This window comes from Boleophthalmus pectinirostris, unplaced genomic scaffold (genome assembly GCF_026225935.1).
Source record: "Boleophthalmus pectinirostris isolate CB_2022bp ecotype Guang Dong unplaced genomic scaffold, ASM2622593v1 HiC_scaffold_14, whole genome shotgun sequence".
Classification (NCBI taxonomy): domain Eukaryota; kingdom Metazoa; phylum Chordata; class Actinopteri; order Gobiiformes; family Gobiidae; genus Boleophthalmus; species Boleophthalmus pectinirostris.
In genome coordinates this window covers 13,712,290-13,737,682 of record NW_026571047.1, presented here as the reverse complement: position 1 = coordinate 13,737,682, position 25,393 = coordinate 13,712,290, and the positions used below count along the sequence as shown (strand labels likewise).

At 39.8% G+C, this 25,393-nt stretch overlaps 1 protein-coding gene across 1 annotated transcript in view; it reads left to right on the top strand.

The window, feature by feature from the left end:
- The window catches only part of doc2a (double C2-like domains, alpha), a 31,052-nt gene that overhangs the window by 5,420 nt on the left and 239 nt on the right, over positions 1 to 25,393 (top strand). The window contains exons 3-11 of the mRNA XM_020924429.2: positions 762 to 841; positions 970 to 1,044; positions 2,061 to 2,170; positions 7,498 to 7,624; positions 8,979 to 9,038; positions 18,892 to 19,082; positions 22,638 to 22,719; positions 22,947 to 23,043; positions 24,329 to 25,393. The exon at positions 24,329 to 25,393 is cut by the window's right edge and continues 239 nt beyond it. Coding sequence (XP_020780088.1) covers positions 762 to 841; positions 970 to 1,044; positions 2,061 to 2,170; positions 7,498 to 7,624; positions 8,979 to 9,038; positions 18,892 to 19,082; positions 22,638 to 22,719; positions 22,947 to 23,043; positions 24,329 to 24,465 — 959 coding nt within the window. The 3' untranslated portion in view covers positions 24,466 to 25,393. The remainder of the gene's footprint in view (positions 1 to 761; positions 842 to 969; positions 1,045 to 2,060; positions 2,171 to 7,497; positions 7,625 to 8,978; positions 9,039 to 18,891; positions 19,083 to 22,637; positions 22,720 to 22,946; positions 23,044 to 24,328) is intronic.

Sequence of the window (25,393 nt, the reverse complement as noted above, 5' to 3'; positions counted from 1 at the left end):
CTCCCAGAGAGACCCGTAATCAGCTGTGTGACTCGCAGCTGTTTAGCCTGGATTAGCAGGCAGCAGTACATTTACACCACTCCACTGTTTTACACCATGAGCGTAAGCCTCATAATCAAACACATAAGAGCCTCATGATGCAGGGATCTGAGGGAATGTTGTAGTTGTCATGGTGATGAGATGCACCTGAGCCCAGCCTCGAGACACAAACAAATCACCTATAACTGAAACACGTCTCAACTTCACATCCAGAAATACCAGTGGCTTCTTCAACAGACAGATCTTTGGCTCACACAATGTGCATCTCTGACACCATTAGCATAAATAGCCGCAGGTTCCGTCTGTTATCTTCAGCTAAATCTGTTATTTTTTTCTACATTTTTCTCATCACTTTATTAACAAGTATTAAAAGTGATCTGACGCAATGCATGGGTAAAGTCTCTGATAGATAAAAACAAATACTATGCTCTTGTTTATTTGCCAGCATGTTATTTTAAATGCCATGTTTTTTCAACTTAATGAATAATTAGTGGTAATATTAAAAAGCTAGCATTTGCTACACTGACATTATAGCTTTTTGAGTTACTGCATTAGCATATTCCAGTACTTGTCTATTCTAATCACTTATTGTTACTGAAGTTTCACAGAGAACAAGTCTAACTGTCCGTTTTTCCGTTTATATCTCTTCTTCCCACACACAGGTAGTACAAAATCACCACACAAGCAATTACCAAACTAACTGACTCATAATTGCTTCCCAGCTTCCTTAGGGACACTTGAGTTTGACCTGCTATACGAAAGTGCAACGAGCTCATTACACTGCACAGTACTGAAAGCAAAGGTATGTTCAATTTAGAGACAACATACTAAACATTGCATAAAACTTTGTGTAATGTGTTCTGACCAGATCCTTCTGCTTGTCATTCACTGATTAAATGTTTTGTCTTTTCTTGTCTTGTTCTCCATAAGGGTCTGAAGCCCATGGATTTTAATGGTTTAGCTGATCCTTACGTCAAGCTGCATCTGCTGCCGGGAGCCTGCAAGGTTTCCACTTTTATTATTAGCACATTGACGTTAGCGATTGAATACAACCCCCCCACTAAACTGTACACTACAGTTAATTCAGCATATTCTACCGAACACCGAATGCATGATGGGTTAAAAAGTACAATAGATATAGTAGTATGAACGCTAAGTATTTGTCGTGAAAAGTGCCACCTCCTTGACTAACTTCTTATTATGCACTGACAACACAGAAAAGTGGAGGAGGAAACCCACAAAGAAAAAATTATCAAGTGATTTCTATTAACAGCAGTTAACTCAAAAATATCTTGTTTCAGGAGTTTCTATGGCTTTTCTCAGATTTTTACTGAAAAATAATAAAACAATCAACCAATTTGTGAGTAACACACATTTCTTGGGGAAAACTCTAGCTGCAGCGAGTGGGGAGCACCATGATGAGTGGAGGACCACCTATAGCTCTACATCCAATTTGGTTTATCGACCACTAAATCAAACTCTAATCTTAACGATTTTAACCATGGAGCTATTGTAAAATAACAAAATTGCTCCAAACCTTTTAACAATTATTCAGTTTTATAGCGCAGAATGTGACTCTGCAGCCATTGGTGCCAAACTCCACTCTCATGGCCATGTGAAAGGAGGGAGAAAGGAGGGATAGCAGTGCTGGTGACAACAGCACAGAAATGAGAAGTGGTTAAATGAAAAAGGGGAAAGGAAGAGGTGTGACTGGGGTGTGATCATGCTCCAAAATGTAAGATCACAAATTATCATTATTAATAAGGTTGACCACCTCAAAGTTGTACACGTGGGACAGTGAAAAACTCGGAAATTGTTGAAATTGTGACACAGGGGACAAATGGCTGTGTAGGACAACCAAAAGAGGGACAGCTCGTCCACCCTATTAATCTCATCATAATGCTGTTTCTTGGTGTTATTTGATTGTTTGCTCACTTGTCAATCATGAAACAGTACATTTAGTTCCTTGTATGAAAACCCATAAGTGCTTAGTAATGTCTGTTTTCTTTGTTTTTTTATAGGCTAATAAACTGAAAACAAAGATTGTCCGCAACACTCTGAACCCAGTCTGGAATGAGACATTGACCTATTGTGGGATCACGGAGGAAGACATGTACCGCAAAACACTAAGGTGGGTAAATGTTTGTACAAGGCTATTTTGGTCCTGTTTACCTGTCCTTTTGATCACAACAAAGCAGACTTTTCCTTACAGGAGATACCTTATCGCCTTCACCATTTTATCTCGAAGTTTAAAAGCCTCTAATGTCCTACAGTACAACAAAAGCTCTCAACTATCTTCTCTTAAACCTAAACGTCTGCTACGATTCACTTCTACTTGAACAGCATTGACATATTTGGGTCAGGCGTAGCACTGCGGGGTGTTTCATCTCGCTGACCCCCTCTAGAGGTGACAAAAGCCGTGAATTGTCTCTAAAACTTTTGGTGTCTAATTTTAAATAGGAACTTGGTATCTCCAGGGTAGTGGAAAACACAATGGGCTTACATCACAGGCTGAGAGATAGTGTTAAATCAGTGAAATGTGTAAACACGTCACTACGGTTACGTTTAAAATAGAATGTTATTTTAGAGAGAGCACTACGGCTATCATCAGTAATGTGCAGTGTGGGTTTATGGGTAAATGTGGGGCTTGCCTTGAGAAAAGCTTTCTGTTCCCGAGCGACATATGGCACGAAACTGGGGGAATGCATCAAAGTGAAGCAGAGGTTTCAATTTCCTCCACAGCGGCCAACCATGGAGCAGTCTAATGGGGAGATTTACCGCTGTCAAAAAATGAGATTGTTTTCAGCATTGCACAAATAAATCAACAACACATTACAGAGCAGATGCACTGGAATTGTGATCATTATTTTCAAGTGAATGTCTTCAATTAAGCATCCAGACATTTAAAGGAGCGCTCAAATTAGTGTTGTTACGATGGTACTAGCATTTTAAGTGCTACTTTGTATTGCACTTAAAGCATCCATATTGCGCTATCTTTCTGATCTATCTTATAATGTTATTTCCTCATCAAAAACATGCCTAGAGTCATGTTTTGTTTCATTCACACGTTTAATACACACATCCTGCATATTTAGGCGGAGTTCTTCTCTCAAATAGAAAACACTCTGTTCTACCTAATCTTGTCATGTGTACATTGTGTTTTTAAACTTCATACACCTTCATTCCAATCATTTGGATCATTTAAGACTTGGAATTGCCAATCTGTATTAGACAAAAGGTAACTGTTAACTTGAAAACTACGATTTCATCATATCATACAGGGACCGACTAATATTCCAGGATTATTCAATGTGAATAAAACTCACTGTGAATGAAACAAAACACAACTCCAGGTATGTTTTTAAGGAGTAACAACATTATAACATGGCTTATAGCTCACATGAATCAGTTTTGTGTAAAATAGATCCTTTAACAGTAAAACTATCCAGTGCTTGTTGCTCTAAATAATTTTAGTTGTTTTCTAGCATAACGGCAATAAAATCTTTAATATTGGATTAATAATTTAACTGAATTAATATTAAATACAGATTTCTGATATAAAATTGTCAGATTGGTTTCTAGTTTAAGTGCCTTTTCTTTCAGCCTTGCTTGTTTTTCAACAATTTTAGTATTGATCAGTATCAGGGTATTGATTTGATTTATTTTTTGATAACGCCATAGCCTATATCTGATCTGATAGAAAGTATGACGTATTTATTTTAACCACAGTGAAATAAAACTATTCTATTTCACTGTGGTTAAAATTTAAAAAAAGAAACTGACTACTGCACCTCTGCTCAAAATATAAGAAGACCTTGAGCTGACAACAAAAAAAAGTAAAGGCTAAAAAAGGTGCAGGCTATAGCAAACCTATCACACTATTGCTGTAAAATTGCTTGAGCTAGGCATTATATATTTTCTACTAGAATTAAGATGGTTACATAAAATATTCAACAATGATGGCCCTGAAATGCCAGTGAATGTGACTAAACATAATTTGTGACATTATAGTAGGAAACACATTCTAACAGCACTGGGTATCGCACTTGACTCATTGACCTATGATAATCTCACTCTCGAGGCTGGTTCGCACTCTCATCCATCGCCCCTCTGACGTGTCTACTTCCTCTTTCCTATGGCGCCTTTTGTTTTTGCTGCTGTTCTGTTTTGCAGTCTTGTCCTCTGATTCTCATTCATAAACTGCAGGCTACAAAAAATTTCTCCCCCTAGTCTCCCTATTATTATATTGTTTTTTGGTTGGTGCTCTGTGACCTGCTTGTTTCTATAAATATGTTATTGCTTTGTCTGGAATGTTCCAATAGTATGACATTAAACAGCTATACTTTACATTTATTAAATTCAGGTGGTTTTACTGCTCAAAAATACCTTGAGTAACAGGCCCTGACCAGTAACATGATCTGGTTTGGTCTCGGAGAATACAGAAAAGTTTAATGCCGTACTTTGAAACTTTCCAGACAAACAATACAATCTCCATGGAGAAAAGCATCTGACAGATCCTCCACCAGAAAAGTTACACAATGCATCTTTAATGGCAAGAGGTTGTGGGTCACTATATAGAAGATCTCCAGGCAGAATCATACTATGCAAGTAATGGAAGTAACAGTAGTAATAGTAGCTATGTCCCAGTACTTGCATGACACTTGGTTACTAGACAATTCCAAAATCTACTCCAAAGATTTATGATTATTAAAGGGGCATTATGAAACTTTTTAGGTGGGGTGTGGGGGTGTGGGTTCTGAAATATTGTTAATGTTGGTTTGTCTGAAAAATGATCCACAGAAATAATGGCATACAATTTTGCAATCTCCATGGAGACAAGCAGGAGACTCCATCAAATCACTGTCATTTTTGTGCATAAAACACATTTGTTGTTTTTGTTATCTGAATTGTGTGACTAAAAGTGCTGCATAATACCACCACTTATTGCTTTAATAGAAAAAAAATCCATGTGCATAGGTGCAGAAATTACAGAGATATTAACCGTAAACCAAGTCAAAACATCTACATGCAGACGGTTTAAAGGCAAATTGTACCATATAGAATTCCCACCTGCAATACATAATAGAATGCTTTTCCGAAGGCGTCTAATATTATCTGTCATTTGTGCAGTAGTAGTTGGATTTAACCATGGCGACAACATCAATTCTGTGGCCCCTCTTTGCACTGTTCTGCGTCTGTGCATTTAAGTAGCCAGCCCTATCTCTGCCTCCAATGCGCACTTTTAAATTAGGTTCAAGTCACATGAAGGAGGCTCCATTTCTCCCGTGACAAATAGCTTTTTTCATCCCACCTCTTCATGCTGCTTGTTCTTATTTACATACAGATCACAGGAAAAACAATAGCTCACAGGCCCCACATAAAGCCTAGCATACTGATTCTTGACTTTAGCTCACACTCACGTCCTTATTTGAATAATAGGGCCTGTGTTTTATTGCTATAAACATATTAGTATTCACATGTGCCAAAGCAAACACTGGCGTACCATGAGAAATGCAATGCGATGTGGGCAGTTGTTATGATTTAAAGGTCTTGTATTGTGCCAAATTGACTCTGAGCTTTAAGCCATATCATAATGCTGTTACCTCATCAAAAATATACCTGGAGTTGTGTTTCGTTTCATTTACACATCGGTGTAACTGTGGGATGTCATGTAGTGGTAGCTTGGCAGTTAACAGCTGCTTTTTACCTTCAGAAGAGATTAGTAATTCCAGGGCTCAGTCTAGATTATTCCAGTGAAGGTGTATGGAGCACTTCCTGTATCCACATGACATCACAAAGTGAAACAAAGTGTTTTCTGTTTGAGAGAAGATCTCATATATGCAGGTTTGTGTGATAAAAACATGAGAATGACACAAAACACAGCTCCAGGTATGTTTGTGATGAGGACACAATATAATAACATACATCCAAAAATAGCTTAATATGGGCCCTTTAAGCACCATTTTCCGTGACTATATTATTTGTGTCACAAGGGCTTTTCCTCTCTCCATAACAAAAGCATTTACAAATCTTTGGTCTATTACAGTTTGTAGAAATGTTTTCTCGAGCCCATAAATATGCATTGGTTGAGTCTTATGCACTTTTGCACAGCTCACTTTGCCAGAGGAGGTGGAATAGTAGCTGGTGTTTACTATGCCCACATACAGATGCTGGCTGTTGTGGTCTGTCTAATTCAGGTCAGGTTTGTGTCAACTGTTGCCTTCCATCATTATTGTGTTACTGCAGCATTGCACATAATTAAATGAGTCAGGAGCAGCATTGTATTAGCTGTGCATGATTTCCACTGAACAAGGGTCATGATGATTATGTTATTATACAGAGAGACGCAGAGTAGTGCCTGAGATGCTTGTAAGATTTAGTCACGGATTTAGAATGGGTTCTTAGATGGATTTTGTGTTTGTTTGAAATTTTAAATGCATAGCCAATAGAATTCTTGATTAAACGTTTCCTGTTATTCCCCCCATTCAATTTGAGTCATTTACCGAATTTGCATCAGTCAAGGTCTTCTGTTAGCCTTTTCATTATTTTGCTCGCCAGAAACTATTAAATCATGTCTGTCATTTGTAGCCTTAATTCACCATTCACTTGTGTTAAATTGAGTTAAAAAAAAAAAAAAAAAAGTTTCATGATGTTTATTTTTTAGATAAAGATAAGTATTGTACCTGTCATAATCACCAAAACATATAAAATTGAAATTGTGAACAAAAGGTAATGGGAAATGCTTCATGGACCTCCAGGCAATGATAAAAGAGGTACTTTTTAGTCAAGGGACTGTCAAACAATACAATAAAGCAAAGCACTCTCTTTTAAAAATGCCTTTATGACCTGTCTAAAGGGATAGTTTAGTTAGTAATTAAGTTAATTTGTCTGTACTGATCTGATACTTAGGTTTATTAGCGTTTAAATATTTTTTCAAGAATTTGGGTTAATGGGTGAAATTTGTGAAAAGTGATCTAACTAAAAGCATACAGTACATCACACTGTAGGAAAACTGATATTGTTTAGATAAGACCAACTTAAATCTAGATTGAATCGATTAAATTTTAAGTCACTCTAGAACAGGCTGGGGAAGTAAGGTGAAATGTTAATGCAATGGAGATTTAAAATCTACATTTGAATGCATTACAAGCATTGTCAATACACAGTTCCATACTTTATTAGCCTTAATTGATTTCTAGATTTCCAAGTTCAGTCTCTGTCTGGGTTTTAGTCCTGCTTTAGTGAGACCCCTTAAATCTCCATCATCACAAAGTTTAAAAATAGATGAGTCTATTCAGCTGTCTGAATGATAATTGTATCCTTGAGTGGGAGAACATTTGTGGTATGAAACATCGTTTCTCTACCTGCGTCAGTAATGGTTCCTGCTCTTCTTGTTTTATGTTTATTCATGTTTTCCCGTTTCCCTCTCTCTCTGTCCCCTCTGCTCCCTTTCTTCAGGGTGTCTGTGTGTGACGAAGACAAGCTGACACATAATGAGTTCATTGGGGAGTCGAGGGTGGCCCTGCGCCGCGTGAAGCCTGACCAGACCAAACACTTTAACATCTGTCTGGAGCACCCCCCTCCTGTGAGACTCCCGCATCAGAAACAGCCTCGTCATTAAAACTAAATGAGAAGCTTAGCACCAAATTAATTAAAGACTTCACTTTATGAGAACTTCACTTTTAGACCAGCAGAACACAAGCTACTGAAGTCACTCAAAATGACTCAGTAGAAAAGTACAGATGCCCTTTGGTCACATTGACAAGATGGCCAGATGGACAAAATATACACTCATATTTAAAACTGCACATTTTGAATCAAGTGTATGATTAATATCGAATCCAAAACCACAGCCAGCCACTTCAAATGATTACATTGTAAATATTTTCCCATGGGAAAATGAAAAGAAATAAAGTGTTGTAAATCACAGAGGAAGTAAAAGCTTGAGGGGACTTCCAGATCGGGTTAATTAGAGTTTCTTACATGGAAATTATGTTACTAATGGAAAATTTCAAAATATTTTCTTTAGTTAAAAATGAATTTATGAAGGTTAGAAGAAAACACTTGGGTCTAATTAAAGAAAAGGTCATTTGCACACAGAGGCTAACAATGTTTTCTTATCACCACTTTTTATCCCCATGAGGAATGTTCTTGGTTATTTAGATGCATTGATGAAGGCCTTATGAGTTTTTTTTTGATTTTTTTTTTTAAACTAAACAAAACATAACCATGTATATTGTATATAGTGAGTTCTAGTGAAGCATAAATAAGAGGTAAACCATAACAGAATATCTGTCTAGAAATAGCTTTTTGTGTCGGCTAAATGTCAGGCAGGTCACATGTGGGAAAGGCTGCTCGGAGAGTACAAGAATAAAAGGAGGAAGCGTCGATAGTGGGATCGAGGGGGACTGAGAAACAAATGGATTAAAAAATAAAAGCGCTACAGAGTGGGGGGCAGGGGTGGGGGGCAGGAGTGGGTGAAAGGCGCCATGCCATGCTGTGTTCTTATTCTTTGGGAAAAGCCTGGGGCTGTTTGTTTACTGTGGGGCCTGGGAGAGATCAAAAATACCACTTTATGTCATATCAACAGTCCATTTATCAGGATTAATAGTATGGCCGTTATTGTACATTAGCTCTATTGGCTGTTAAAATGCATAATGTGCAATGCTGAACTATATTGAACTAATACTAAAGTTTTCCTTTTGACTCTTTACAAACCGATTAAGTGTTTGGAGTTGTATTTCAGTTATCCTATCCAAAACTGTAATGCTAATTTAGTTATGTACCATGGAGATTGCAATTTTGTCAGCAACAGTTCGTTCAGATTTACAATGTTCAGCCAAAGTTTGCTTCACCGTCTGCTCAGTTCAGGTCTGTCCCTCTCTGCTTTTCATATCCTGTGTTAATAATCCTCTCACATATTCTTGTTGTGTCTCCAGCTGCCCTCACCAACTGCCATGAGCTCTGCGCTTCGAGGGATCTCCTGCTACTTGAGAGAGGTGACCAACTCTGCTGTTTAGTAACTTCTAGTAATTTCAGATGTACTAGTATGTGTTTACTGCTCCTCAGACAGTTAGTATTAGAGTAGTGGAAGTTTCGCGATGATGCACTGATTTGTCTGCATATTTTTACTGATTTACTGTCAAAATTTGTCATCATTTTTAATTACAAATATATTAATGTATAGTTGGTTTCCAGTTGCCTAGGATGCAGAATACACACATGCATGGAGTAACAAAGAAAGGAAAAAAACAGGGACTGAAATACATTTCTAATCTTGAGTGAGAGACATGTCATTTTGTTTGCAAATGATAGATGACCAGTGACAGCCTTCATTTCACATGCATGAGTGAAAAGTGCATGCAACAGTAGACAACAAAAACACCTATCTTTTCTACCAGCTATATGAGACAAAAAACTATTCCAGTTATTAATAAGGTTTGACCTATACAAAATTGGATGTTTGTAAGTCTACATACAGGAAATGTAAAGCATATTATGTTAAAGCAAGGGAGAGTGCATTATACAAAATATTATGATTTTTGCTCAGAAAGCGAGCATCTGTTAAACGCTGAACCATTGCCATTTAGAGGTAATCAATGCAAATTAAAAAACTCTTGTGTATGCAGTGTAGAATTACATTGACAGAATTAAAAATAACCACTGGCTTGTCAGTTCAAGTGCTCCTGGATCCTTCACATTTCCCTGAGATGACTTTGCCGCTGCTCCTCCGTCACTCTCACGCTAAAGGTCGAACCAGGGCCCAAGTCTTTGCTCTCAGCTCCAGTCCAACAGCTGTGCTCCTGTTTGCGTCCCACTTCAAGGTTGTTTGATGCCTCCTCCTCTCCTCTCCAGGCATCTTGTTTTGTCTCCCTGATTTTCTTTTTCACATCCACCGCCCACAAATTTATCTCTGCAGCACCTTTTCCATTTGTCAGGCTGCGTGCGCTTGGCTTCCCATTGATGCCTGTTTATTCCCACCTCCATAATGAATCGAAGTCTATCGATCTATGAAGGTCTGAGCTGGTATATTACCAGACACCTGCTGCAAACTATTCGTGCTAATTGCGAGTTTGAAACTGTCCTGCTCGCTGATGGCAGATGGTTTGCCTTGCTGTTGGCAGGTAATGATGATTCTCAAAAATGGCTTGTGCCAAGATATAAGCAAGTGTGGGACTTAGGGAAAGAAAATATCCATTGTGGAAAAACAATTTGAGAAAGAGAATAGGATTGGTGGAGTAGCCCGGGCTATTTGGCATATTGATTGCCTAGGTCAGGTCTAGTGTTGCCCTGAAGATAAGACTTAATGAGAGATTGAGAGATATAGATGACAGCACACACATGGAGTCAGGGATGAACAATGGCACATAACAATGACATTAAAGTGTATATGACAGGTTAGACTACTCATTTCACTAAAACATAGTTAACATAATTATAGTAAAGATTTCACTGTAAATATTGTCTAGTTGTTAGTATGGGTTAAAGCAGAGGTGGGCAAACTACGGCCCGGGGGCCGTATGCGGCCCTTTAAACCTTTTAATCCGGCCTGCCGAACTGGAATAAATTACAATAATAAACCTTGTTGATGTTTTATTTGTCATGCATTTCCAGCGTTTCCCAGTAGATGGCGCACTATATATACATTGAGTTGCGGCATATTATGTTGGCCGCAATGCTTTATGGGAAAGTGTTTTTACAGGAGTTATTCGGACCATGAGTGAAGTAGTTGGTGTTTAAGATATAAGACTGCACTGCTTCCAGTTTGAGTTGGTAAAAATCCATCAAGAAAACCAATTGACTCTGAGTTGTAATTATTAATGAGTTCAACATTTTAGAGTCAGGTTCTACCACACTCACAGGTGTTTATCTGTGGTTTTATGGCGTGAGCTTTGTTTATGAGCTGTTACCAGTCATATTCAAAAATGGTGAACTCACGATATACATTCACTCGTGGTGTGCAGTGGAACAGGTCTGAACAGTTTATGTGTTCTGAATCTTTCACAGCAGTGATGAAATGTGTAGCCCGCGTCTGAAGTCCTAGATAGATGTGAATGAGAATGTTATGAATCTGAGCTCTAAACACGTTATGTCCTTGTCTTCTGTCCGGCCCTTCAGTCAAGCTTTAGGACCCTATGTGGCCCGTGAGCCAGAAAGCTTGCCCACCCCTGGGTTAAAGGGACAGTTCAGAATTTTGGCCATAGGGCCTCATTTCCTAGTGAGTGTTGGAGACATGTGGAGACACATTTTTAAATATTCCATCCAGTCTTTGTATTTGGAGAGGTTGCTGGTGCTAGGCTAACGCATGTTATTGGGCATAGTTAGCCTGCCACTAAAAACAGTCTTACCTACTCCACAAATCACCCAAAGCAAATCTGTTATTACGCCAGACTGTCGATGTAAATGTCTGTTGATAAGAATAATGTTTGAAATAAAACTGACCTTGCATCACATGAATCGTCGCATGTTGAGGGACTATTTTCTCATATATCAGTCCGCCACTACCAAGCTTTCTATCAGGAAGTACAACTCACTGCTGCTCAGACGTAAATCCTTCAAATGCAAGGTTAGTTTTAGTTCTAAAATTATTCTGTCGACACAGACATTCACATTGACAGTCTGGCGTAATAACAGATTTGCTTTGGGTGCTTTAAAGAGTAGGTAAGATAGGTAAGGTTTAGTGGCAGGCTAACTATGGCCATTGACATGCACTAGAGGTATACCATATCATACCATATCTGTTACCTAGCAGTCTTAATATTAACAAGGGCCATAACTTGTCTACGCTGCACAATATTTATTATTAGACTAATTTAAAAAGATGACTGTTGTGTTAAATTACTGTTTAATCAATCAGAAAAATGCCACCCTTGCATGTAAATTGTTTTTGCATACCGGATGGAATTTTCTGTATTAATGACATATGTGGAAGAATGAAGTTTTAGAACTCACTGCTACCTCCTATATTTTTGTACTTTTCTTTTAAACTTTTTTCACAATATGCTGCTTGAATGAAACTACTCACCAAACCAAGTAATAATGAGCAAAACCTCTCGATTATATATATATATATATATAAAACACCATTTGACTATCTGTTTTGCTAGAGCACCTGCAGTGATGAGGAGCTGCCAGGGAGTGGACACGTGCCCTCCTCCTATAATAAAATGTATGTCTGTGCGTGCTGCTGGCCAGGAGCGTGAGTCATGATGCTATACGAGAACATCGGCTTCCTCCTCTCGCCCTTCACTGCTTTCTTTCATCTGTCACTTCTGATCTGCTCGCTTGTCACGCCTGTTGTCAAATGCTGTGCTAACAGTTTGTGGTCTGGTAAAATGCATTGTCCAATACTATGGGGAGCAATTGGACTGGAAATCGGGCTGTCACGATCACAGATTTTGAAGCATGATATACTGCTACACTGATATATTACGATAAAGGATAATATTGAAACTACTTCATGCCACTGACACAAAGCAGGATATTCCCAGTAAACGTTATTTTAAACAAACAGTATCATTTAGAGGCATGAGCTGCAGAAAATAAATAGCAGAGTAAACCAATAATTAGCCATGTTATTTATTCTACTCTCTACAGCTCAAATCTCATCGGATAACATAAAAGTCTCTCAACTATTGCAAAGAAATTGAACACATGATAAATATTGAGCCCTAAAATATTTTGTTCCAGCTTTCATATATTGAATGATAAGTCGAGAAATGAATTATGGTGACAGACGTAACTGGAAATAGATGGATTCTGGACTGTTGCTTTGGAAGTTACTCACTGGTATTGCAACCACATTTTTGGGTTTGTTGGATTTTGGCGACATTGATTTCCTTGACACTGATCCTAACCTTAAATGCTTACTACGCAATTTTTTAAATCTATATTACAATGTTGTTTCCTTGTCAAAAACATACCTGTAGTTGTGTTTGTCTTTCATTCACACATGTTTAACACACAAATCCTGCATATTTAGGCTGAGGTTTTCTCTCAAAAACACTCCACCTTGTAATGTCGTGTGCTAATACAGGACGTGCTTATCTGTGTTTTAAACTCTATACAGGTTTACTATAATCATTTGGATGATTTCAACCCTGGAATAGCCAATCCACTGAACTAAAAGTAAAAGGCAGCTGTTAATTTTAAAACTACCCCTCCATGACATCACAAGGTGGAACAGATTATTTTAACTTTGGAGATGTAGACAGACTAATAATAAAGGATTACTCATTTATTAATGAAACAAAACACAACTCCAATTTTGATTTTGATGAGGTATCAACATTCTAACATTCAACCACTTTAACCATAATTAACCTAAACCATAATATTAACCTAAATGAACCCATATCATAACCTTAAATCATGTTGTTGAGCTAATAATAAAGGAAATAGAGGACCAGATCTTAGTCCCCACAATGTGATAAATACTTACCCAGTACATCTGGGTTTGCTGTGGGAAGAAAATCAAATTACCTCTGCTGTTTTGCAGTTATCCCCTCCAGCTAAGAGTAACGAAGCGATAGTCAAAACTGAGTCACTGTTAGAAAAACTTTACTTTTCTTAGCGGGTAATACCAGATTATGAGATCAAACTGTGATATTAGAAGCTCATTATTTTGGTTTATTTACAACCAAACTGACAACTGAAATTCAAGATTATTTGTAATGCTTTAATCCAAGCCTCTGACTCACTCAAAAGGTTCTTAGCCATCTGTAAATCGTCAGAGAAACAGGACATAATGTATGATAGTTCTGTGTTGACAATATTTAGAGTGTAAGAGAGAGATAGCAGGAGCAGTAGAAGGAACAGTGAACGCCAGTGGGCAACTCTATCTTTCACCAGCTTCTACTTCAAGAGCAGTGTTCAAAGTTCAAAGCCGCACCAGGGGATATTCATCTAGATGCAAGTGGCTCACATAAAAACTCAGCGGCAGAGCGAGAAATGAGAGCTGCTGATTTCTGTACTGACAGCACGACTGCAATACATTTGGATAACTAATCACACTAACCGATTTTAGTCATTTTTAAACTAATAGTCACAAGCCAAGGACACAATTATTAGGTCTTTTAATAATTTCTTTCTTTTGCAATGAATCCAGGATTGTTTTAAAGCTTCATATAGGAGTATTTTCCCTCATGCATGTGTACTTTGTCAGTCGTCGATCTCATTTAATTTCAGGAGCTAAGCAGGGTTAGGCCCTGTAGGAGGCCAGGGTTAGGAGTATTTGGATGGGAGACCACTGGGACTGTCTCCCTGTGGACCCACCACCTGCAGGAGGATCCATAAGGGGCCAGTGCAGAGATCTGGGTGGCAGTTTAGGGAGGGGGCCTCGATGACTGAATCTCCAGGCATGGAGACTAGCTCTGGGGACATGGAATGTCACCTCGCTGGGGAAAAAGGAGCCTGAGCTTGTGCGAGAGGTTGAGCGTGACCGACTAGATATATTTGGCCTTGTCTCCACAGCCAACTTGGGCTCTGGAACCCAACTCCTTGAGTGGGGCTGGACTCTCCACTTCTCTGGCGTTGCCCGCGGGGAGTGGCGACGTGCTGGTGTGGGCCTGCTCATTAACCCACAGCTCAGCCGCCATGTGGTGGAGTTCACCCTGATGAACGAGAGGGTCACATCCCTGCGCCTTCGGGTTGGGATCAGGTCTCTCACTGTTGTGTCGGCCTACAGGCTGAACAGCAGTGCAGAGTACCCGGCCATCATGGAGTCCCTGGGAGTGGTACTAGACTGTGCACGACCGAGTACTCTGTTGTTCTACTGGAGGACTTCAATGTCCACCTGGGCAAAAACAGTGAGACCTGGAGAGGGGTGATTGGGAGGAACGTCCTCCCTGATCTGAACCCGAATAGTCTTTTGTTACTGGACCTCCGTGCTAGTCACAGTTTGTCCATAACGAACACCATGTTCAAGCACAAGCACCTAAGCCAGAGATTGATGATCGACTTTGTTGTCACATCATCTGACTTCTGGCTGCGTGTCTTAGACACTTGGTTGAAGAGGGGGGCAGAGCTGTCAACCAATCACCATCTGGTGGTGAGTTGGGTCTGCTGGCAGAAGAGGAAGCCGGAAAGGCCTGGCAGGCCCAAGCATGGTGTGTTGGGAATGTTTGGCAGAGACCTCTGTCAGGGCAACCTTCAACTCACCTCCGGGAGAGCTTCTCCCATATCTTAGGGGAGGTTGGGGACATGGCATCCAAGTGGGTTTTGTTCCCGTAGTTGTGGTTGTAAGGTCTGTGGTGCCTGTCGCGGCGGCAATCCCTGAACCCGGTGGTGGATGCCGTCAGTCAAGGATGCCGTCAGGCTGAAGAAGGAGTCCTATTGGGCCTTGTTGGCTTGTGGGACTCCTGAGGCAGCTGACAGGCAGAGAAGGGCCAAGCATGCTGTAGCCCGTGCGGTCGCAGAGGCAAAAACTCGGGGTTGGGAGTTCGGAGAGGCCATGGAGGAGGGCTATCGGTCGGCCTCAAAGAAATTCTAGCAAAACGTCCTATGCCTCAGGAGGAGGAAGCAGTGCTTCACCAACATTGTTTACAGTGCGGGGGGAGAGCTGTTGACCTTGAATGAGGATGTTGTCGGGCAGTGAAAGGAATACTCTGAGGATCTCCTCAATCCCACCGTCACGTTTTCCTACGAGAAAGCAGAGGCTTGAGACTTGGAGGCGGATTTGTCCATCACCTTATCTGAAGTCAGTGAGGTGTTTGGCAAGCTCCTTGGTGGCAAGGATCTGGGTGTGGATGAGATCCGTCCTGAGTGTCTTAAGTCTCTGGATGTTGTCAGGCTGTCTTGGCTGACACGCCTCTGCAACATCGCGTGGCGGTCGGGGACAGTACCTCTTGACTGGCAGACCGGGGTGGTGGTCCCTCTGTATAAGAAGGGAAACCGGAGGGTGTGTTTCAACTACAGGGGAATCACACTCCTCAGCTTCCCCGGTAAGGTCTATTCTAGTATACTGGAGAGGAGAATCGAACCTAGTCGAACCTCGTATTCTGAAGGAGCAGTGCGATTTTCATCCCGACCGCAGAACATTGGACCAGCTCTACGCTCTCCATTGGGTGCTCAAGGGTTCATGGGAGTTTGCCCAACCAGGCCACATGTGCTTCTGTGGCTTTGTGGTATTCAATGGCGTCCCTTGTGTTTCCTGTGGGGGATTCTCTGGAAGTACTATTACTGCTAAGGGCTTTTCTGTCCCTGTACGACCGGAGCAGGAGCTGTGTTCGCATTGCCGGCAGTAAGTCAGACCTGTTCCCAGTGCATGTTGGACTCTGCCATAGCTGCCCTTTATCACCGGTTCTGTTCATAGTATTTATGGACAGAATTTCTAGGTGCAGCCTGGAGCGAGAGGGGGTCCGGTTTGGGGACCACAAGAGCTCATCTTTGCTGTTTGCAGATGATGTTGTCCTGTTGGCTTTATCAATCCAGGACCTGCAACATGCACTGAGGCAGTTTGCAGTTGAGTGTGAAGTGGCTCGGATGAAGAACAACTCCACCAAATCCAAGGCCATGGTTCTCAACCAGGAAAAGGTGGCTTGCCCTTGGGTGGGTGGAGAGTCCCTGCCTCAAGTGGAAGAGTTCAGGTATCAAGGGGTCTTGTTCATGAGTGAGGGGAGGTTGGAGTGTGAGATTGACAGCCGGACGGATGCAGCGTCTGCAGTGAGGCAGTGGCTGTATCGGACCATTGTGGTGAAGAGGGAGCTGAGGCGAAAGGCAAAGCTCTCGATTTACCTGTCAATCTGCGTTCCTACCCTCCCCTATGGTCATGAGCTCTGGGTAATGACCAAAAGGACAAGATTATGGATACAAGCGGCCAAAATTTGTTTCCTCCACTGGGTGGCTGGGTGCTCCCTTATAGATAGGGTGAGGAGCTCAATCACACAGGAGGAGCTCAAAGTAGAGCCACTGCTCATCCACGTTGAGAAGAGCTCCCTGAGGTGGCTCGGGCAGCTGTTCCAGATGCCTCCTGGATGCCTCCCTTGGGAGGTGTTCCGGGCATGTACCACCAGAAAGAGGATCAGAGGAAGACCCAAGACACGCTGGATGGACTATATCTCTCAGCTCACCTTGGAAAGCCTCGGGATCCCCCTGGAGGAAATGTCTGGGGTGAAGAAAGTCTGGGCATCCCTGCTTAGACTACTGCCTGGCCCCTGATAAGTGGAAGAAAATTAATGGACCACTGGGAATACCATGTGCTGCAATATGGCAGTAGTGGCTCTAGTGCAAATTGATGTCTTTAAGCAATACACTTCTCCCATCTTGCTAGTTCTTATCTTTTTTTATCATGTAAAATATAGGTTTTGGTGGCTCAGTGTCAAAAACTGTCAAAAATCCTGTTTAGTCTGGGCACACAGCTTTGTGGGATAGGCAGTGATGGGAAGAACACTTTGAAAATGCATTTATTTACAGAAAACCTGCATTAAAATGTATTTTGTAATGTATTCTGCTACATGGTCCAATCAGAGTACTGTATTCTGAATACTTAAAATACTTTCAGGGAGGGTTGCATTTAAATTATAATATAAAGACACAACATAGTATTAAAAACAGTTTTATATTTTTTCACAGTTTTTAGAGCATTTCCTCATTAGAGAAATCACAAATGCAAAGTTGTCTCATTATGTGCAGTTTGAAGTAATAATAATCTATTCTATAATAAAATATAATATATTTCTTTATATTTATATACCACCAAATGAAGAAGTAACTGTATGAATACAGTTATGCAAAATTAGAATTCACAATATGTATCCTTGGTATATGTATTCAGTTACTTCCTAACGCTGAAGATAAGACCAGCACCTTTGTTCTCTTAAGCTTCTTGAGAACAATACGTTTGCACTGTGAATGCGTGGACAGTGAACATTTGGCATATTGTAGTGTAAGTCTCCTTTGTGGTACAAAGACTACTCAAACTCAGAGCAGATGGAGAGACAGAGAGACACAAGGCTCTGCTCAGTCTGTCTAAACTTACATATTCAAGACACAAGGCCTGGGCTGAATCACTGTCTCTTTTGAGCAGCGCTGGTACAAGCCTGTGACAGACAGTATAAATGATGCTGCCTGACATTACTGATTCAAAAGGTCAAACAACATGGCAGTTTGATTCTGTCAAATGTTTTGCTTCATATAGATCTTGATGTAAAGGAATTTGTTGTTGACATCTACAGTTTTAGCCTGTAAGGGATCTGGAATACTGTCTGAATATGCATGTTTTTACTGTCTTGTCTTTTATGGTTAAATAAACAGGGCCTTACCAGCAAAGATTAAAACTATTATTTTTTAATCTTTTAAAGGGCCTATATTAAACAATTTTCTGATCCATGTTATTATTTTGTTTCCTTATCACAAGCATGGAGTTGTGTTTTGTTTCATTCACACATTTCACAGACCCTGTATATTTAGACTGAGCCTCTCTTAAGCGGAAAACAATCAGTTCCATCTTTTGATGTTATGTCATGTAGTAATACAGGAAGTGCACCATTGTGTTGTTAAACTCCCTAGACCTTCACTGAACCATTTGGATAATGTCAGCCCTGAAATTATTGCCCATCTCAAACTAAACTAAAGGTTAAAGATAGCTGTTAACTTGAAAACTACCACTACATGACATCAAGTATTTTGACCTTTGGCGATGTAGACAGACTAATAATGCAGGGTTACTCAAACATGTGTGAATTAAATAAAACACAACTCTAGGTGTGTTTGATTGTAACATGGCTTAAAGCTCACAAGTTCTCAGTTTTTTGTGATATAGCAGGACCTTTAAATATAGCTTGAATTGTTGTCCAATGTCAGCAACACAGCACTTCAATATTATTATTTACAAATGTTCTTTTCTCTTTTCAGTGGGAGACAGAGCAGCAGAGGAGTTTGGAGGAGAGAGGGCGCCTGTTACTCTGCTTGCAGTACCTTCCTCCAGCCACAGAGGGCGACACGAAAGGAGACAGGGCCCGTGGAGGGCTGTGTGTTGGGGTCAAGCGTTGTGCACACCTTGCGGCGATGGATGTCAATGGCTTTTCAGATCCTTATGTCAAAACGTAAGTATCAGCAAGTCAGGTGTGGCTAGTGAGGCTCTATGCATCTGCACAACCTGTTTTTCCCATGTATCTGAGCAAAATTTGTCTTGCCCAAGTACAGAGATATTGTTTAAGTGGCTCTTGAGTTCAGAATAAGTCCACTATATACTGTTCGATAACCAGGAAGTGCATGTTAGCATGCTAGTTGTTTTAAGCTTTACCATGAAAAAAACTCTGCTTTGGTCTCTGAGAGTTGAAAACCTCTTCTTAAACTCTTCACGGTGACTAATTAGGATGCTCAGAATGCATAAAGTAAGTGAATAATTTTGAACCACTGCATTTGTGAGACAGTAGACTGGCACAGGGCCTTTAAAAAGTATATGAAAATTATTTGACCTGAAGTGAACTAGAAAATCCCTGCAGTCCCAGTGTGGGTACTGCAATAATCCTCGCTGGAGGTCAGCACTCTCTTCCATTTGGTCGTCATGCCAACTCATCCTTGGGTCTTTTTGGTCCTGAAAATATATTTTAAACAGTGGATCAGATCCTTAGAGCCACTGCAGATAATTCCTCTTCTACAACAGGGTAACCTTAGCTTTAATTGAGTACCAGTGTCCTTATTGCACTCCCATTCTGTCATGCTGTGGGCTACCCTCGCTGCACATCTTCACCTGCGTTTGAGGCATAATGGCCGCTAGCACATATTGACCCCATGAATCATCGGCCTGGATGCTTGAGTGACAGACCACGGCCAACTGTAACTGAGACAAATGAAGGCAGCTGTCTCACAAGTGGGACCCATTCTGACCTGGGATGGCCATTCATCATTCCAGGGTGTGTATTGATGCCTCCACAGGTGATGCAATGCTATGGACATATGGGCCGAGATAAGAGCTGCATGCTATCGTGAGGGGCAGGGAGGACCTCTGCTGCCTCATTAAGCACTGATGAAAAAAGGCAATAGTCTGCTTGACCGTAGCCTGTTGTTGTCGTAGAACATCACACAGGTCTAAGACTTAAATGATGAAACCTGACAGAAAGCGGACAAATAAGGTTCTAATGCCCCAACTTGCCAATGGTGTCCTCAGTCGTTAGGAAAAAAATACAGGAGGTGTGCATCTATGAAGGACACAGGAAATGTATTTGAGTATTGTCTTACAAAATGTGAAGTGTGCTATGTTGCTACAAAAAAATGAATGAATAAATTATATTGAAGAGCATTTTAGCAAGATAGTAAAAGCTTTTGAACCACAGTGTAAAGAAAACATATGTAGTCTTATACTTACGCTACCCAATGCAGCTAAAATGATAAACATTAAACAAAAGAAAATGTACCCCACTAGTGCAAATAAAATGTATAGACAATGAATATTTAGCACAAAAAAAGATTGGTACCTTTTAATTGTGACAGTTCAGAGGCTTCTGCACTTACACTTCTAGAAACTATTTCTACAGTTTTTTTTTTTTTTGGATGAAAGTCTAGCCCAGAAAAAAAACATGTTCAATTGACAGCTTTTTGAAACATTTTTTTTTTAAATCTTTTACAAAAATACTAAGGGTGTGACAAATAAAAGTGTGAATAGCTTGAACTGCCAAGCCGCAATCCTAAATCTATATCTGCAATTGGACAGCTCATGTTGTGAGAGAAGCTGGAGTAGATCAGGGGGAATGCCATGTGTGACTTTCTGAAGATAAAAATTCACACACAGGATATAAGAAACAGCCTGAACACTGAGATGCGTGTTGAGATGTGAGCAGCCAGGCAGGGGAGCAGAGAAGCAGGGGGAGCAAATGGAAGACCAAAGATGAGTTTTATATGGATGGACATGATGCTAACTGTTATGGAAGATGCTGAAAATAGATTTTGATGGAGGCTGGTGATATTATGGTGACCCCTGAAAGGAACAACCAAAAGAAAAAGATCATCAGAGGTCTGACTGTCTCTCTGCTTAAAATGTTTGAATGCTTCTAGGTGCAAGGGTATGGGATTTGAAAACAGCAAGTGGAAATGGAAAACCTGGTGTCTCAAGAGAAATAATTCTGCTGTCAATCTTGCTTGGTGTGTAATGCCACATTTGACCACCAGATGTAGTCATGAGCAAATCCCTGTGCTCTCACTGGAGATGTTTTGACCACAGTTTCCTGGCATAGACAGGCTGGGTGTTTGTTTTTCATTTAGGTTCTGTCATGTTTTCAAGGAAAGATAAACTGGAACTATGTTTTATGTTGCTTTATTTTATTTTTTTATATTATTGTCCTCTATATTTTATTCTGCCTATATACCCCCTCAAAATTATACTCACGAATTTAAATCAAAACCTATAATATAAAGTAATTCAAAATAATGAAATTAAACTTAATAATATAAAATTGTATATATAATACTGTAACTTCAAATAATGAAAATTAAATCAATAATATGATATGATGATGTAAAGAAGAAAAGATAGAAGAATTATGCATGGTCAAAAGAATAGAGGGCCAAGAAATTATAGATAAAATAAAATATTTTGAGAAAGAAAGATATAAATATGGACATGTGGTAGTACTAAGAAAACATATACGGCTAAATTTATTTGTAATTTTTGTTTAGACTTGGTCACCTTATGAAAAAACTGGGGAAATGACCAAGACACCACCATCCACCAAAAACTGGCATCACAAAGAAAATGGGAAAGTAAAAGTAGCATACTGGATATTTACTACAACTAGGAAATAGTGTTTATCAATTTATCAAATTAAAGGCCCACACAGATCATTTCATTAGCATTTTCGTTTAATGCAGATGTAATTTTAGCATGTTTGTGTATAATCCCTTTAAACCTTTCAGATTGAACAGTAAATGGAGCTATTCTTAGCCTGTCCATATCTTCTCCGCTTATCCGCAGTATGCAGCTTGTTTCTTTTAGGGTGCACGTATTTGGCCTTTGGCGCAATATTTTTTATTTATTTATTGGTTCCCAGATGCTCAGTTGTGCTTGGGAGTGTGTGGGAGCATACGGTCCTGGAGCTGTGGGTGGTGGGTGGAAAGCAAATATGTGCCTTGGTTTCATCCAGCTGGGTTTAAGCAGAATTTAACAAAAGGCCATGATGAGGGTTTCTCAGTCTGCATGGGTGGCGTGGGAATTACTGATAAGTTTAATGTGTCACAAACATAAATAACCTTCAAACTGTCATAACCAAGTCTTGTAAAACTGCATTTCCAGGAATGTTATGCAGACTTGCAAGAGGCAAGTGCATAAAGGAGCATTATGTAACTTTTCTGTTGGAAGCTCTACCACCTGTTTGGAAATGTTATTGCTTTGCAGTATGGCATTTGTAAACTTATGAGGAGGGGCAAGTGACTCATAATAAAAATGGATGTGTTTTCTGCTGTCTTTTTAACAACTTCATAAAAAAATCAGTTTAATGCCATACAGTGGAACATTCCAGACAATAGGCAATGCAATAACACCTCCATGGAAGCAAGATAGTGGCGGAACCATCATCAGAAATAGTGCATATACATACAGAGGATGTTTGTCTGGTCCTTCAGTGACTTGTATTGCCACTGACAATGTGACATTCCTTTTACAGGTATCTCAAGCCAGACGTCCATAAGAAGTCCAAGCACAAAACAGCGGTGATAAAAAAGACCCTGAACCCAGAGTTTAATGAGGTACGCTGGAGTCTTTCAGCAGGATGTGACAGTGTGTTTGACAGAGATGCCTCATTTAGACCCTCACAGATATTCCCTTGAGTCTATACATCTCATGCACATTATCTGAATATACCCTTAAACAGCCAATTAAACTGCACATTAAATGTACTCTCTTCTCATTAGTAAGATTGTAACAGGTGTCATGTGCTGATCTTTAACCTCTTCCTCCATTTGTTCTTCATCAGGAGTTCTTCTATGAAATATCCTTCTCGGAGTTGGCCACAAAAACACTGGAAGTCACAGTATGGGACTATGACCTCGGGAAGTCCAATGATTTCATAGGTGAGGGTAATTACATTCTCCCTGTCTTAAGGTTTGCTAGTTAAGTGTATGATAGAAAGCAAAGTCCATGACTCATGTCTGAAAGTTATTTTAAGAGGGTCATTTGAGTCGTATTTTCCAAAAAGTTGTATAATTTAGGATTTAATGACCTTGCAGTGATAGTTCCATTGTAAGGCACCTGTAAAAAGACAAACTTAAAAGTCCCTTCACTTACACGTGAGTTCAGAGCACATTGGATTTTTGTAATTACAGGGTTTTCAGAACAGGCCAAATTGGACTTAAAGTGCCTATGACAGGTTTTCATGTTTTTCTAATTATTACTCAATCTCCTGAAAAGGATTGGTAAATATTAATTATACCAGTCAAGTGGAGGTTTGTGAGGGAATGTTGAAAAAAGAGCTGAGTGCTAAAATATCAGTGCAGGATAAGTATTCCATCACAAATTCAACCCATAAGACGGTTACGTGCAATGAACTGCACTTTGTATGTCATATTTTCTGAATTTGTAAAATTTTTGTCAAAATTGTAAATATGATTACATTATACATTTTAGTAGGCTAGCTTGTCACTTGAAAGCTAATTGACTAACTGGAGTGAAACAGATAAGATATTTTTTTAACAATGGTGCGACCTAGTTACTGTAAATAGATAAAACAGCACTGATTTCATGCCTTTCCTTTGAAGGCATTAAGCCTATTTGATGTGAGACGACTGTCAGATGAAGATGTATCCCTGTTATCCTGTTAGAAATTCCCTTTGTGCCGGTAGCAATTGTCAGAAATGTGGTCGGATGGTGTGGGAAGCTTTTATGTGGTTGTGGGGGCATGTGGGCATGTGGGCATCAGGATGTTCTTCTCTAAATGTATTTTATAAAATTGTTGCTCATGATATGGATTCTTGAGAAAAAACAACAACAATGATGTATATTTTGCAACAGAATACAAAATACAGATTTAATTCTTCACTCTGAAAGAAGATTTCTGTATACTATCACTTATATTCAATGTCAGAGTGTCTCATCTGTGCACACATTGTCCAAGAACAGTACAGTTGTGATGTCATGTTTATATAGCAGCTGTCAATCTAATGTGGCGAGGGTTTCAGGTACCTGGACTGAAGAGGGTAGCAGGGCTTTTTATCCAACTGGTCTGAAAATATGCTAACAGTTAAAACAATATCTCATAAGTATAGTCTCTAGGCTTTTGGAAACATTTACTCCTAATAAATCTACAGCCTATAGGTTTATAAATTACATATTTCATATATTGTCCTGATTATGTTTCAGGTGGTGTATCCTTAGGGTGCCACTCACAGGGTGAGGCTCTGCAGCATTGGATAGACTGTCTGAAGAACAAGGGGAAGAAGGTGGAGCGATGGCACACACTTACCAATGAGCTGCCTGGATCCGCGACGCAGGAATGAACTCTGGCCTTTCGTCTACTGTCCTGACCCTTGACCTTTGACCCTGGGGAGGACACTTGACACCAGGGACATTTCCATCGCATGCTAGGAGGACTGTGTGCATGACTTAAGGGGTTTTCAGATCTTGCCTACTTTGTGTCAAGCCAGAGTTGAAGACAGCATCGCACTGAGGGCACATTTGCAGATCAAATGAATTGCCACCACTGAAACAGCACCAAAATCTTTTGATAATCCTATTCATAGAAACATGACATCTGCAGCTAATTCAATCATTCTCTGCACTTTTGCAAACACACACAACAACAAGGAAAATTTAAATGGACTTCCCCAAAATTACATTACATAATTATTCTGCATATATGGTCGTTCCCATTAAATTGGTCTATTTTGTTTATTCAACTGCATTTCAACAATTTCTCATCTGTCTGCTGCACACATACCTCTCCTTTGCAATAATGATTTGCCTAATGCTTCCAAATATTTCAAGTGGTCTTAACACTGTTTTGTATGTAGAAATCAGATTGAACTTTCAGACAGCACTACCACAACATGACAATTGGATCCTCAGTGTTAATGCTTTGTGTTTTTTGCATGTTTGTTATTGACTGAGGAGAGTCAAAAAAATCTAATTTGGGATGAGATGTGATCATTGTGCTTTCCTTGTTTACTTCAAGCGTGTTTGTAGATGGCATTACAGCATTTGTAAAGAAATGAAAGCCTTTTATAACTGACAACTTAATACTGAAATGTTTGTTGATATGTTGACATTTTTGTGGCTTTAAGAGGGTTCACGGGGCATGATGATTTTGAATGGCACAAAGGCAACATTGCTACAGCACTGCAAATGGTCTGAGTTTTCTGTGGTAAAAGAGGCATGCTGAAAAACCTGTGGTGTTAACTGTTTATATATATGTAAATATACAGTAAC